Genomic DNA, 15,703 nt, shown 5'->3' with positions numbered 1-15,703 from the left:
CTGCGGAAGGACAAGATGAATGAAAACAAACCTTGTTCAGCAGAAGAGGAACAACCCATGCCACTCAGCGCACCAGACAGAGCCTCTCCCCGCAAAGCCGGACAGAACACAAAACCACCAACCCTGGGAAAGATAGGTTGTCCCAGTGCAAAGCTTCTCAGCTGCCACACGCTTCATGCTGGCACAACTGTTTCGGACACCAGGTCCCCGGCAACCTCGCCGCGGGGACCACCATCCCACAGAAGCCATCGTGCCTGCCGCGCTGGCCAAGCCTGGAAGACCCCGGTGGGCTCGTGGGCTCCATGGCAGGGATTAACTTTGCTGCTTGCGGTGGCTGGGAAACCCTCACTTTCTCGGCGCTGGCAAATAAAACCACCAAATGGAGGTCGCATTTAATTTTTTTAAAAGACGAAGAAAGTTCAGAAAGAAAGGAACAATAAAAGAGCCACAGCGATCCGCTGAGAGCAGCGGGCACGCCGGCCGGGCAGTGAGCAGGTTTCCCGACAAGATCTCTCCGTTAAAGGGACCGACGTACCCCCACAGGCACTCTGGGTCCATTTCCGGATGCTACCGACCTCGGAGGGCCCGTTGGTCACCTCACTGCTTTTCAGCCTGTTTCCGGTCTTCCCTGAAAGCCGCATCAGGGTGTCCCAAGGGCCCTGCTATCATGGTGGCATCCGGAAAACAAAGGATCCGCCGCTCTCTGTCCGCGGGCTACGTGATGGTTTAAAGGGGCTTTTTGAGGAAGGTCTCGCCGACCAGGCGAGTCAGGAAGATGTTTTGTGCTGCAGTTTGCTCTTCTCGCAGCATCGAAGGCGACCTGACACCCTGCCTCCCCGCTGACCCCAGCTGGGAATCTGGGGATCCTTCCACCGTATTTCCCTTCTGACAAGCAGCCCAACATGGAGCGCACAAAGGGGAGGCTTACCCTCATCTCCTCCGTCCCGAGTCCTGACCCGTGGTGCTGGGGCTCCTAAGTGGTGTCCCAGCCCCACGAAATGTCTGATCAACTAAACTCTGCGCGTTAGCATCGCCGGCGGGTCCCGACCCAGAGGTGAGGGCCACCGGCCTCAAGTTTAGGACACATATCCCCGTCTTCCAATGTTTCTCTCACACCGCAGGGTAGCTTATAAATCATGATTTAATGCAGATCACAAAGGGGAAACACAGCCCCGTCCTGTTCTCTCCAGCACCCCCGCCACGTTTCTGGAGGCGGACGGGAATAAACGGAGGGCGCGTGAGCACAGGCTGAAGCCCTCCGGCGTGGGCCACCTGCCACCGCAGAGACCAGGAGCAGACAGAAGGGTGGCCTTGACCTGGACTAACTGACAGCACCCTCACAGGTCTTGAGGATGGGGGTCGGGGAGCCGAGCCACAGAAGCTGGAGCCGGAGACCACGGGGCCACAGGACCTCACCAACAGCACACCAGGGACCCCCAGCCCAGCGTGGCTCTAGAGCGACCCTGTGAAAGGCCCGAGAACACTGCCCTGGGCAAGCCGCTGCCCACGCCTGCTCTGCCCGTGCCCTGTGGGCTCTGCCACGCACGGGAGGAGCAAACGGTACAACACGTGGCAAACACTCCAGTCCACGAGCTCGCGGGCCCGTATCATGCGCTCTGCTCCCAGACACCTGTGGCCAGCTGCCGGGAAAGCAGGTTTTTATTTCAAGAGGAGACGCGGAGGAGAGAGCTTGGAAAGGGGACACAGGCAGTGAGGGGCCATTCACTCAACAGGCACTTACTGAAGCCCTACTACGTGCCAGCGCTGCGGAAGGCTGACGCCACTTGGCTGTGCAGACGACACAGTCTCAAGAGACCGTCACGTGACCACGTGAGGGCCCTTGACGGTGGCTGATGTGGTCCCAAAGACACGTCTTCATCCTAATCCCTGGATCGGTCTGAGGATCTCAAGTCGAGAGCATCCTGGATTTAGGGCAGGCTCTTGAGGCTAGGGTAGCCCGGTGCCTTCTCTGAGAAAGGAGGGGGGTGTGGATACAGACAGCGGGCCACATGCAGCCGTCCCAGGACGGGAGCCACGCGGGCAAGGCCAGGCTACACCAGAGTCGGCGGGAGGCCAGGATGGGCCGACCCTGCCGACATCTCGACTCTGCACGTCTGGCCTCTGGAGTGGAGGCGGGCATCTCTTGACGATGGCCCCAGGACACAAGCATGTGGCCCATCCTCACGTTCTGAATCAGCCTGCCGGGGACGAGGGATCCTGGGAAGCAGAGGTGGGGTGGTGCTTGGACACCCAGCCTCAGCAGGCTGCAGGATATGAGACAGTGCCCGCAGAGGCCACCCTGGGTCCCGGAGTTGGGCTCCCTGAGGGGAAACTCTGGACCTCTGCCCTCCGAGGCTGGGCACCTGCGGCTGGGCGCCGGGGAACCCAGAAGCTTTGGCTGATGACTCATCAGGAACAGGAATGGGGTGGTCCTAAGCTCTGTCCTGGGGATGGGCTTCCAGCAGCCTGAAGACGCACTGGGGGGTGGGGGACCAAGAAGCAGCCAGGGTGGCACGGGGCCAGGATACGGAGGAGCGGGCAGATGCAACAATCCCAGAGGGGAAGTGCGGGAAGAGTCTGTTCTTCTGAAGTCACGCACCTTCTCCCACGAGGAGGCTACTGGCTGGTAGCCTGTCCCGCTCTGGAAGGGGCCATCAGGTCTGTAGGGGACATTCACTTGGGAACCCGGGGCGGGGGTCCACACAACCTAACAGGCCAGCCTTGGACGGACCAAGGTCTCTCCATGCCCAGACTGGCCCAGGGAGAAGGTGCCTGATGGAGTCGTCATGGGAAGAAGTGACCGAGGGGTGATGGGGGTGGCATCTCGGGGACCGGCTGGTTCAAGCACCACAGGGACGTTCTCAGGAGGTTCTAGCACAGCACAGCGTGTGAAACCACAGAGGGAAAAGGATGCCCTCCTATAGCAGGAAGCAGATGGCTTCCTTCGGGACACAGGATGTCCCCAGCCAGGAAGGCACCGGGGCCCCTCTCGGGTCTCAGGGCCTGGCCTCCCCCAGGGCGACCTTGTGGAGGTGACTCTACACCCCACATGCCCTCTGTCCCTCCTGCTCCGGGTCCCTGCCCTGGAGAGCGGCTACCCCACAATCCTGGGGCTGAGCTCTGGCAGTGGACAGAACAAGGGGTCAGGGCAGACTGTGGACGTCGAGGAGGGATCAGGACGTGGGGAGGAAACCATCAGGCCCTCAGATGGGCGCTTGTTCTGGGCGTTAGGTGAGGACGGGGGCCTGTAGAAGCTCTGCCTAAAACAGGACGTCCGCCCTCTGAGTGGGGGGGGGGGGCAGCTTGCATACCCCGAGCTGTAAGCCTTCCTAGGCACATCCTTCTGCATGGTGTAGGGTGCTGTCCCTCCTCGACCCCAGCACACACGGCACCTACCCTCCCACATGGGATCCGCCCTCCAGCGAACATGAGGTTCTGACCTTCCCAGACTCCCCCACACAAGGCATCTGCGCCCTTCCAGGAGCAAGGGCTGCCCCAGGGCGGAGGGTCAGTGAACACAGGGCTGAATCAGGGCTTGAGGACAGACGGACGGGCTCCAGGAATCAGTGCGTGAGGGTGTCCATGTGCACATTTGTGTGTTCTGGGGCCAGTCTGCCAGGTCGGTGAGACCCTTGGTCAGGAGACTCCGAGGACATGCGCCTCCTTCCTTCCCTCCCTGGAGGTCCTGGAGGGGCCTGCGAAGCACACACCTCTTTGGGCCACACAGCAGAAAAGCCGGCAAGGCAGGTCGAGGGGCGTCCAGTCCTGCCTCAGTGGACCATAGAAGCTGGTCCCGCATCTTCACGGGCCACGAGGTGGTCTGGGAAGGTACAGACCTCGGTCCTGGCCCCATAAGACAGGGAAGCCACACTACGGTCAGTGCCCCCACGACTCAGGAGGGGCTGCCCTTTGTAGTTAAAGTCCTGGGTCCGGACGGCTGAGCAGCGACTGAAACGTGTTCACTCAGCCCATAGGTACTCCGTTTGTGATGCGAGAGAAGAAACCGTCTGTCGGTCCAGAGCCGCCTGCATCCATGCACGAAAGCTCAGGGTACCTCAGACCGGACGAAACAGCCGCAATCTCCCTCCTCTTTGTACGAGCAGCTTGGTCTCTCTGGCCGCCGCCCCACGCCCCCTTCGGCCGTGCAGCCCCATCGAGGCCCGAGCTCGGAGCAGCAAGGAGGGCAGCCCTGGGCTCGCTACCACCCCAGACCGCGCGGCTCCGGAGGCTGGGAGGGCCCCCCGCAATCCCTGTGGTGGTGGCGCGGGGCCCGCACACGCTCCCTGCCCGTCCCGGGCCACGGGCCCAGCAGCTGAGACTCTTAGGCCTCAAGACGACCCCACTGCACCGCGCTGGCCTCTTGCGGTGGGAACACGGAGGGAAGAGAGCAGCGGGCACCGAGCGGGCTCGGCCCTGTCCCTACGGGGCATGGCAGGCCTGACATCGTCAGTCTTTACGATGTGCTCGCAGAGCAGCTATGCGGCCAGGGTGGAGGCCCAGGTCTCAGGGCAACACCATGGTTTGCCCTGGCTCACGGGAGTGACCATGTCGGCATCACGGGCCCTCGGGAGCCCCGGGTGCCCCGCTCGGGGCGCTGGAGGACGCAAGCGAAGCATCTGGTTCCACACCCTCGTGCGGGTCTCAGACTCCGGGCGGGAACCAGCCACACACCAAACACAGCACGACTCGACAGCCAGACACGTGGTCGCCCTCGCCGGCGGCAGCCAACACTCATGAGGGGCACAGGCATAAGACACAGATGCCGTCGGCCGCCTCTCCGAAGGGCGGATTGGCGCCGAGTCCGAAAGCTCACCACTGCTGGTCCACTGGGACTGCTCCCCGCTGCAGGTCCTGTGCCAGCCCGGCGCCGGCGGAAACAGGCCGGTGGGCTCTTCGGGGATGCAGGGCTGCGCCCAGCCGCCGGGTGGGCGATAGGGCAGAGGCGGAGCCCCAGACACAGCCCTCCTGGTTGGCACAAGGGGTACTAGAAAGGGGAAGGGTCATGAGCACCTCCGCGGGGCAGAGGATCAGCTCAGAGATGGGGGTGTCTCCGCTGCGCCTCATCTAGCTCCCGTGTCTTAGCTTAAGTGGGACAGAACCTTCCAGACAACCCACGGACACAAGCTGCAGATTCGTCCGGCTGAGCAGGTGCACGGCAGTGCCTGCGTGGGCTGCGTGCTGTGAGTGACGGCTATGTGAGAACGGACTTGGCCAAGTGGCCAGGGCCACGCTCTCGGTCGGGTTTTGCTAACCGCGGTCCCCGAGCCAGCCGCGTGAGGATTACAGAAGGCGGGGAGTGTCTCCCTCCAGGCAGAGCCCGTCCCCCACAGCCCACTCACCGATGTCGGTCTCCTTGTGGTTCTTGATGTACTCGGCCAGCTCGAAGTTGCCCGCGATGATCGCCACCTGCAAGAGAAGACCCGGCGTTCACACGTCAGGGGCGGAGACGGGGCGTTCGCACGTCCCCACCACTGACGGCCGCGCCGCGCACACCCCCCCTCGCCCCAGTTTTAAAGCAGGAGGCGTCCGTCTCCCTTCAGCTGTATTCAGCTCCAACAGACACACAACCTGTGGGAGTTTAAGAGGCTCGACGGAATAATGACTCGATGTACGCAGAGGGTGGGAAGACCACCATGAGGTCAGTCAGCATCTGTCACCTCGGATGGTGACAAAATCTTCTTTCCCCATGATGAGAGCTTTTGGGAACTCCTCTCGTGGCAACTTGCCAGCGCACTGTACGGCAGGCACCGGACCAAACGCCATGCCTCCACGACCGGTTCCCCATCTGCCTTGGTCCCCCGACCCTGGGAACCACGAGTCTGACCTCTCTTCCTGCGGGTTTGGGCCTCTAGATTCCACACGTGGGTGAGATCACACGGCTTGTCTCCCAGTGTGACTTCCTCTGCTTAGCTAGATGTCCTCCAGCCCCCCACCTCCGTGGCCACAAATGGGATCAGTTACGACTCCTAAAACAGCAGCCCCAGCACCCGTGGGCCCCCAGACCCTCAGAATCAAGCACCACCCTCGCCCCCAGAGCCCCTGGCCGTGTCATGAGATGCAGCTCTTGTCCCAGGAGAACCCACAGGAGAGTGTGTCTCGGCCCAAAAGGCCCCACAGGGACCACCGGCACAGCTGCGGGGTACTCGGCGAGCTGGCACCTGGAACCCCCAGCCGCGTGTCCTGTGTTCCTATCAGGCACGCCCGGGAGCCCCGTCCTTCTGATTAGACACGAGCCGTACCCCAGAAGCAAGGGGAAGTGGCGCCTCCAGAAAGTGCACGAAGCTCCTCACCAGACTTCGGGTGGGCAGGAAAAACTCCAGCCTGCCAGGATCGACACCTACGGGGGAGGGTCCCAGTGCAGGCCCTCCAGATCAGCGGGCTCAAGCGAAAAGGCCAGGCAGGAGGTCCCCGGAAAGACCTGGGTCAGAACCAGGTGGGCAGGGCTGCCAGCACCCCACATGGGAGGCCTGGGGCGGAGGCGACGGTCCACACCCCCAGGGGCAGCCCGCCCCCCAGCATCTGCAGAGACAGACAGGCCTGGAAGCTTCAGGGAGGACAATGCTCTTCCAGGGACCACCCGTCTGGGACCCCGGCTTCCGAGCGCGGACCTAGGACAAGGACAGGGACAGAGGGGCAGAGCCCAGGTGGAAGGTCCACGCGGCGCCCTGAGGAGCTGGGGGCCAAGTCTGCTGGCTCTGAGGGGTGCAGACAGAAGGGTCTGCCGGGCAACATGAAGCCTATGACCCAGTGTCACTTAGGTGGCAGCTGGGCAGCTCATTCTGTGGTTCCAGCCCAACCCTCAGGGGCACACGGCTCCCACGCCCGTCAGCGGGCCTGCCATCGGCATCAGAGACAAGTAAGAGCTGGTGGGACTGGGGACCACAGCAGGCCGAGCGCTGCTGCCAGGAGCGTCTGCTGGCACAGCCGCAGTGGGAGAAGGTTCCGAGCGCCTTAGGACAGAGCTACCATCCTGTCCAGGAGTCCACTTCTGGCTCTAGACCCAGAGGGCCTGAAAGCAGATACGATGGTTAATTTTAGGTGTCATCTGGATGGAGCCACAACAGCCCACACGTCTGCCCCCAAAAGTACTTGGGGATGTCTGTGAGGGTGTTTCTGCCTGATCTGTGACTCCCGGTCATGCAGCTCGGGTGGGCCTCATCTAATCAGTTGAAGCCCACATGGCCCAAAGAAGCAGATTGGGAGGGACAACTCCTGCCTGCCCGCTGGGCTGGCACAGAAAGGTCTTTCGACCTCTAGACCTTGGGCCTGCTGGCTCCGAGACCAGGTCTCCCAGACCGAGACCTACACCCCCACTGTCTGGGGGTTCAACGTCTAGAAGTTTGTGATCTAATCAGTAGGAAAAGTCAGACTACAACGATCCAGCTGGTCTACCTCCATCTGCGTTGCCCATCCCCAGCTGTGGAATCCCCAGGCGGGTGAGCAACCTCCTGGCTCTGTTGCGGGGGGGCCACGACCCTCCCCGCCCCCCCCCCACCCCCCTTATGCAGAAGAATCTTCTGCATAGCATTAAGCAGCCCAATGTGTATGAAATATTTACGGTTGTCAAGGCGAGAAAAAGCCATTAAAAAAACATCTGAGAGAGGCATAAAAGTTTAGCGTTGCACACAAAAGAACGGGAGGTAATTATTTCACATCGACCGAATGCATCCTCCCCCTCCCAGATGGATTTGCCAATAAAATGCAAATTTCTCCTCTGAAATAGCACCAGCTTTGAAGGACACTATTTGCTCCCGGAAATCTTGATAAAGAGCAAATGGTTTCTCTATGTTTGCAGAGAACCAGCCTTTGAGAGAGCAGCCCGAGTCAGGACCGTCAGGTGGAGAGGGATGAGCACCCGGGGGCGGGGAGAGGCTTCTCCACGCCCCTCAGTCCCGCTCGCCCAGGCGGGGCCTGCATCACAGGGATTATGGACACTGGGAGGCTGGCTTCCACCATGGGGTAATAAAAATGCCCATCGTGCCCGAGCTCACAGCCGGGACAGCGCCTGGCTCGGCACCCAGGCTCCCCAGGCATCAAGACGCAGCATCTGATGGTGTCCTCGTGGCACAGCTGTGTAGCCCTGCCATGATTCCTGCCTCCCAGACAAGGAGGGAGGCAGTAAGAGCTCAAGGGCGTTGCGTTTCTACCTTACGTGCAGGCAGGCCCCAAACTTTGGAACCCAAAGCCTCGGGGCTCGCAACCAGGTGCCACATGTGGCCTCCCGTGGCTCTGACCACAGGCGATTCCTGGCACCCCGGTGTACGCACAGCCCCCTTGCTTGCAAAGAGGCGTGTGAGAGAGATTAATAATGAGATGCGATTCGGAAGCAGAAATTCAGCACCATCTTCTGCAGGACAGCGACCAGAGAGGGGAGGGCTGGGGCCACCGCGCACTCCTGCAGGAGCCGACTCCGGTCACCACAGCAAACACTGCCGATGGGGCAGCGTGGACTGTGTGAGTGTATGGTCTCAGGGTCCCAGAAGGGGGAAGTCAGCAGGGCAGCCCCCCGCCCCAAGACCTCTGTCCTCGTGTGTGGATGGCTGTGCTCTCCTGTGTCCCCACGGGGTCGCCCCTCAGTATGTGTCTGTGTCCTGATCCCCTCTTCTCGTAAGGACCCTGGTCACCCCGGGTCAGGGCCACCCCGGTGACCCAATTTCACCTTAATCGCCTCTTTGAAGCCCCATCTCCAGACACAGACCCATCATGAGATACGGGGGTCGGAGCTCCAATACAGGGATTCTGGGGACACAGCTCAGCCAAGGAGACCTTGAGCAGAGAGTGTGTCTTCACCTTCCTCATGAATACGTGCCATCTTCCAGCAAACATGCAGACACGCACGATGACTTGAGAACCTGTTCTGCCCACGTGGCCTGGCTACCGAGCTCACGAGGTGGGGGCCAGGGGCCTTGGGGACGTAATTGTCAGGGATGAGCTGCAGGAACTGCTTCCCGAGTCTTGTTCATACACAGAACCTTCATCTCCTCCACCCCCAAGATTTTGTTATGAACATTCAGAAGCACGCCCATGAAACTGAGGCCTTGACCTTGACTGCATGTTGTTTCTGTGCCGCTTGGGATGGTGTGTGGCCGTGCACCTGCTAAACCCTAGTGCCGCTTTCCTGAGTATCAGCATCCGGAGGAGAGGACTTGGACACGCCAGGACAAGGCCAGAGCCACGCTGGTCCCCACACAGCCTCTCGTCCCCTCCCCAGGTGCCTCTCCTGCCCTCCAAGTTGTTGCGCTGTTTTTGTCTAAGTGACAGTACATATGGTGACATGCACAGACGAGACTTTCTTCGGCTTCTGAGCGTGCCGTCTACACCCATGCTGCGTCCCTCCAACCAGGAACCGGAGCCTCGTCCCCGGCCCGACTGGACAGTGTCCTCCTGCCCTCCCAGCCTCGAGAAGGCCCAGGCTCCTCGCCGTACGCAGAGATGGGGAGACAACGTAGCACACTGAATGACGTGCGTGCAAACTTGTGTGGAGCCATAAAACCGGGAGCCGGCTGGGTGTTCCTACGGAACCTTCTTGGATGCGCTTCCGTGAGAAACCAGATCGCCCTATCATTAAAGTCGCTGGGGAACACTTTCTGAGAGACAGACAGGAGCTGTCTCGTCAAAAAGCAAGGTCCCCTGCAGACCCAGTCCCGCCGGGTTCCTGGCCACCCAGCATCGCCGCCCAGCGTGGGGATGAGCCACAGAGCTGCCCGAGCCCCTGCGGACGCCGCCCGCAGTCTCTGCTTCTCTCTGGGAGGAAGAGGGAGGAGAAAATGCAGAACGCTCTCTCCTCCTGCCCTCCTGTCCTAGCACCAACCTCCTAGTGTGCTTATAAATAAATTCAGGCAGGGTCGTGTCCTTTAGAAGAAAAAAAGACATCCAGCTTGTAATTAATCCCGGTGTTGCAGAGGAAACTTATTACATAAAGAGAATTTTCTTCCTTCTCTTTCCTTTATGCACATTAAATCACAGGCCCTATTGTGGGAACCGTGACCACTCAGGAAACATGCCGAACACCCAGCGGGTTCCAGCTGTGAAAGTGGCAGGGAGGTATGGGAATTAAATTCAACACAATGAAATAACATAAAATTGCATTTTAATACCTTCAGAAAAAAAAAAAATCCGAAGACATTTACTTTCTTAGGAAAAACCCAGGGAGAGGGACTTGGGCTCTCTGTATAGGCCTTGGCACCAAGAGGAGCCCCTTAAAACCAAGAAGGGTTTTTAAGATCCTGGAAAATCATTCAAAACCACTAAAACTCTAAGCCAAGAGCTCAGAGTTCCCTCTTTGGGGTCTGGGGGCTGAAAGAGAGCATCTGGCACTTAGATACCAGCTCTAAAACCTGCCCCGGACCCCACGCTGAATGGAACGGGCAGCGGAGCGCTCTAGTGCCAGGAAAGGGGAATTTTCCGCGCGGGACCCCGGCCTGCCGCCGCGTCTGTGTTCCGACCGAGCGGCTCTCTTCCCTCCCATCCCGCAAACGCGGTTCCGTGTAACTACAATCCCGTGATCACTCAGGGGACGCTTACCGCGCCCCACCAGGGAAAACAGCTTCCGTCACAATGTGGTCATTAGAGCAACTATTGCTCTTAAATTAATCCACTCTTGATTTCATGCATTTACCCTGGCACAGCCTGCAGGGTGTGGGGAGCCCTGGCCCTGGAGGGTTTATGCTGGGGGCCGTGAGACCTCCGAGGGAGTGACTGCACGTGCTTGGAAGCCCGCTTTTCCAGGACCCCGAGAAGGCGCAGGTGCGTGTCAGACGGCAGCCCTGGGTCAGGGGTGGGGGGGCTCGCTGGGAGCCACAGGAACCAGGCTCCCTGCTTCCACTCAGGCTCTGCTACCCCCCCGCCCGCCACTTTTCTCCTTTGTCACCTGGAGGAAGAGCAGCTCTCGAGCTTGGAGGGCCTGGCGCTCCCCACGCCCGGGGGCCAGGGCAATACCAGCCCCTGAGCACCTGCCAGTCCAGGCACAGTCGAGGGAAGGGCTCCAGGGAAGCCCTCAGAGGAGGACTGAGAACTCCAAACTGGCAGACAGAGGCCCTTCAGAGAAACCGACATCCTGAAGCACGTGTGAGATGCCGAGTCCACCAAGAGCAAGACAACTACCTCGTTCCAAGCCTCTGACCGTGACCCTGAGGAACCTTCTGGGCAATGGCAAGGTTCACTCTGGAAATGCCCTCTCTCTGCTGCAAGGCTGCATTTCGGTTTCTGTCACCCCCACCCTGGTCTCGGCAGTGCCCCTCGAGGGTTAAACCGACCGTGCTCGGCGACCGGCTTGTGCTCATTAGCTTTCCGATGATTTCTGGGTGTCGCCTGCTTGCACGACAAGCTTGTCCTTGGTCCTGATATTAGAGATCAAAACATCAATGTCTTCTTTTAAGCCCACAACATGGTCCCTCGGAGACGCCCACGCCCCCCGGGACTCTCGTCTCCGCTGTGAGTGGTGGCTGTTCCGAGACCTGCCAACACGTGCTAGCGCACGGTCCACACCCCCAGAATCCCTTAGCAACTGTGCCCTGGTGCCGCGCATTTTAATTCTTCCGTTCAGGATTCACGGGGCCGTCTGTGGACAGATAATGAGAGACAATCATCCCCAAATAACCGTGCTCAGCAGAGCCTGGCTGCGTCCCACTTACAGGATGGCCCTCAGCCCTGCCAGGACACCCCCTGGGACCCCGCATCAGGGACAAAGAGAGAATGCAAGGGAGATGCCCCCTGCCCAGGCAGGCTGCCACCACTGTCCTCTTGGGGAAGGAGGCAGGGGTGTGGCCCCAGAAAGGAAGATACGTCTTTCGGTTATAAAATCAAGGTCATGCTTTGTAGCCGTCTGGGCTCCTGGACTAAAATACAACTAAGTAAACACTGATTTCTACAAATGCACTCCACGGACACACATGGACACCTGAGTGTGTGTCTGTATGTTTCGTAGGCCTCACTGCCACTTTGTCCCCCAGGCGGCGCCGCCCTCTCCCCTGCACCCGAGGGCCCTGTTCTCTGCAGCAGAGGGTCAAAGAGAAAGCAACACTGCCCGCATCCTCAGTCCGTGTTGGCCCGAAGCCACAGTGAGAGGGTCAGGGGCCTCCGGGAGCCTCGCAGGTGAGGGCAGGTGAGCCCACGGGCAGCTGCTGCACCTTGGGCGGGGGGAAGACCAGAGCTAGGCAAGCCTGGGGGCTGGTACTCAGGGGTGCTGCTCGGGGTCAGGTCAGGGGGTGCGGAAACAACCCAGAAAGGGCGGTGGGAGCCGGAGCCGAGGAACCCTGCTGGCTCATCACATGCTGAGAGGGGACAGAGGAAGAAAATCCCCGGTGCTTCTGGAATGCGAAGCTGGCAGAGACCAGGACTGCTAAATCCTGCCTCAGCTGCTCGCGCGTGCGCACGCGCGCGCGCACACACACACACACACACACACACCCCCTACCACTCAGGCCCCCCTCCCCAGGCCAGCATTTCCGAGGCGGCACAGCAGGCCGCAGACACAACCTATGGAATTCTAAGCAGCTGATGATACAGTGACCTGCCTGTCGCTGACACGGTTCATGGTCCCCCACGCTTCCTGTGACGGCCACCCCGTCAGGCAGCTCCTGCGTGGCAATAGCGGTGCAGCTGTGCTGCCCTCCAAGCCCACCCGGGCGCCGGCTCAGGGAGGGCAGTGGGGGCGAGGTATGCGGGTCCCGCCGGGCAGGGGGACCCGCCGGGCAGGGGGGTGTACGACCGCACGCTGGCTCCCTCGGCAGCAGACGCTCCATGTCCACAGCGAAAGCTCACAGCCCCTGGTGGGCCCGGGGCCGAGGGTGGGAGCGGCGTGTGAGCCTGGGGCAGCCACGCTCTGGATGTCAGGTCCGAGTTACTTTGGGTTGTTTGCTTCATTTTTGTTAGGAAACAGAAACTGGGCAGTTGAGGGGAGGGCGGTGACCAAGAAAGGCTGCCACGCAGCCGTGTCCAGGACGAGGGAGCAGGCCACCTCTCTGTCCCACACAGGCTCTGCTGACCCCCTGTGCTGCCAATGACACGGGTGCTCAGGCGGCCCCAGTGTCAGAAAGCAGCCCGGGGAGCGGCTCCAAGCAGCCGGCGTTCGGCACCGTCTCGGTGTCAACGAGGAGAGAAAGGCAGTTGCTGACAACACAGGCTCCCACTCACCCACAGTGACAAGGGCCGAGTCAACACAGCTTCAGCCACTGCTCTGGGGGTGGGGAGGGCTCCAGGCCAGAAGGGCGCTAGCACCTCCCCTCCCACAGGGGCCCCCAAACCGGCTCTGGGGACGAGCATCAGACGCTGCTCCTAATGTGCGCTCTGCCATGTGCTGAGGGGCTGGTCCCACAGAGACCGTCGCGCCCCGAGTCACAAGGCCACCACCCATGTCTCGTGCAAGCCATGGGCAGACCCGGCGGCTCCGCCAGCTCAGGAGGGAGCAGTTAAGACGTGCGGAGGTCTATGTGGGTGTTGTTAAATGTGTCCATCGGAACAGCCACCGGCATTCGGTGCCTGACAGAGTATGAAGCTACAGAGACCGCAGCGCGGCCAAGCTCCGCGTGCTCCGTGCGGGGCGGCTTCGGCTCTGTGCCTTCCCATCTCTGAGCCTCCACGTCCTCACGGCAGCCGCGCTCACAGACCCTTCCTCACGGGGGACCTGGCGGTACAGTGAGCTCGTGTGTGCGGAGTCATTACAGCCCTCGAGGGATGGAGGGCAGGTCTAGGAGGAAAGTGGGTGTTTTGAGAAGCACTTTCTCCTTAAACAGGGGGAGAGCGTGTTTAAAAACATTAGTACCTAAGGGGAGGAAAGAGGAGACGAAGGGGGCGCCTGGGTGGGTTGGTCGGTCCAGCATCGGACTCCTGGTTTGGGTTCAGGTCATGATCTCGGGGTCATGGGGTCGAGCCTGCATCGGGCTCCACACCCAGCGGGGAGTCTGCTTGGGTTTCTCTCTCCCTCTGCCCCTTCCCTGGCTCACTCACACACACACTCTCTCTCTCTCAAAACAAAAAACAAAAAACCTTTAAAAGAAAAAAAAAAAAAAGAAGAGACCGGGAAGGAGAGGGAGAAATGGTGATGTCTTCCCGTTTCCCTTGTTTTACAGACTTGCCTCTAGAATGATGTGGATCTTTTACATACCCATAAATGTGTTAAAAATGTTAACGTTAAAAATCAGAAGTGACGATAAACAAAATGAACACAGATGCACAAGAGCTAATGGCATAAATAGAGAAAGGTGATTCCCAATGACCTTCAAGCACAGACTTCACTGCACGTCCCGAAGGGATCTGCTCCGGTGACAAACGCCACTCGATCGTCTGAGCGCTGCTGGTGGAGGGGTTGGCAGGATTACGGGAGAATTTCGCACGTGTGCGAGAGAATAAGCCAGGAGAACCGCAGCACGGCTGACAGAGACCGGAGGGTTCGGCGTGTTTGGAAGGAGATGCAGATGCGGGGGTCAAGGGTGGGCAGAAACCTTGTCCTGCATGAGTCCAGGCAACACCGAGATGACTTACAGTGCACATTCTCTTTAAAATAAGACTCCTTCCACTTAGAACATGGATCTTAAACACTACTTGGTACTAGAGGGAATGAGGCTTCTCTGGAAAAATGGTGGCTTCCAAGTCTGAGCAAGAAATTTGCTCCAGGAGCATGCAAACTCTTGTCGTGCCAGAAAATAAGGAAGCTGTCAATGACGATGAGGTCTTGCTCAAAAGGATTATTAGGAAATGATCTAAAAAAAGCCTCCACTGAGCACAGATCGGTGTGAGGAAGTGGCTAGAGGCAGGTGATCGCGTCCTCAAGGTACCTGTTGAGCTTAGCTGCCACTAAGACCCACTGTGTGGGGCCACAGTGAAGACAGGGGCTCGCATCCCACTGCTGTTTCCCCCTAGAAGCATGAACACATCTCCAGCTCAGGGAAAGGGCTGGCAACCCATGGCTGATCTCTGCTGGGTGCAGAGAAATCAGCGGGAGTGTTTAGCATCAGGCAGGGATAGTGAACAGCCAGAGTCTAGGTGAGTCTGGGTGGGAAGGAAGAGTGGAATGCTGAATGAGACCCTGAGCTGCTTTTCCCTTCAAGACAAACATTCTTAGGGGACTCTGCGCCTGGGGGGGATGGAAGGCTAAGGAGCAAGGCATGAGGACTGGAGTGTAGGGCCCACCAGGCAGAGGGGCACAGTGAGCACGGCAGGGGCCCAGCAGAGAGCATCTCAGGGCCACACTTCGGGAGAAAGAGCAAGCTGGGCTCAAATGAATCCTTGCAAAATCAACCCAGCCTTGGCTCAGCCCCGACTGCGACCGAATGAGGGTGAGAAGCCCCCGCACTGTCTACCTTGTGAAAGACAGGATGACCCTCTCTGAAAGCAAAGAACATTATCTGGAGTGTCTATAGTTTTGTAAACCCATGCCATGCCTGGCATTCTATGAACAATCACGAATCATCCCCAGGGACAGTGCCCGGTGTTGGAAAACAGAGAAAACCCAGTCAACAGAAGCAGACCCGTGGGTGGTACAGACACGTGTGTGAGAGGCTGAGAACTCAATGATAATAATACCTTCCAGAAAATAAAGGACAAACAAGAGAAAATATCTGAAAAGATGAATAATTTCATCAGAGAATTAGACCCCCTAAAAAAGAATCAATTCAAGACCAAATGTGAGGCCTGAAACCACAAAAATCCTAAGAGAAAATGTCGTCTATTATCTGTTGGACGTCAGGCTTAGCAACACATTATG

The 15,703-nt window shown here is 59.3% G+C and overlaps 1 protein-coding gene across 7 annotated transcripts in view; it reads right to left on the bottom strand.

Annotated features, from left to right (window-relative positions):
- The window catches only part of SHANK2 (SH3 and multiple ankyrin repeat domains 2), a 453,945-nt gene that overhangs the window by 309,708 nt on the left and 128,534 nt on the right, over positions 1-15,703 (bottom strand). For all 7 annotated transcript variants that reach the window (XM_059399020.1, XM_059399024.1, XM_059399027.1 and 4 more), the window contains 2 exons: positions 5,340-5,406; positions 4,814-4,984 (listed from right to left, as the gene is read on the bottom strand). In XM_059399020.1, coding sequence (XP_059255003.1) covers positions 4,814-4,984; positions 5,340-5,406 — 238 coding nt within the window. The remainder of the gene's footprint in view (positions 1-4,813; positions 4,985-5,339; positions 5,407-15,703) is intronic.

This window comes from Mustela nigripes, chromosome 1 (assembly GCF_022355385.1).
Source record: "Mustela nigripes isolate SB6536 chromosome 1, MUSNIG.SB6536, whole genome shotgun sequence".
Lineage (NCBI taxonomy): Eukaryota > Metazoa > Chordata > Mammalia > Carnivora > Mustelidae > Mustela > Mustela nigripes.
This window is presented reverse-complemented; position numbering and strand designations above follow the sequence as displayed.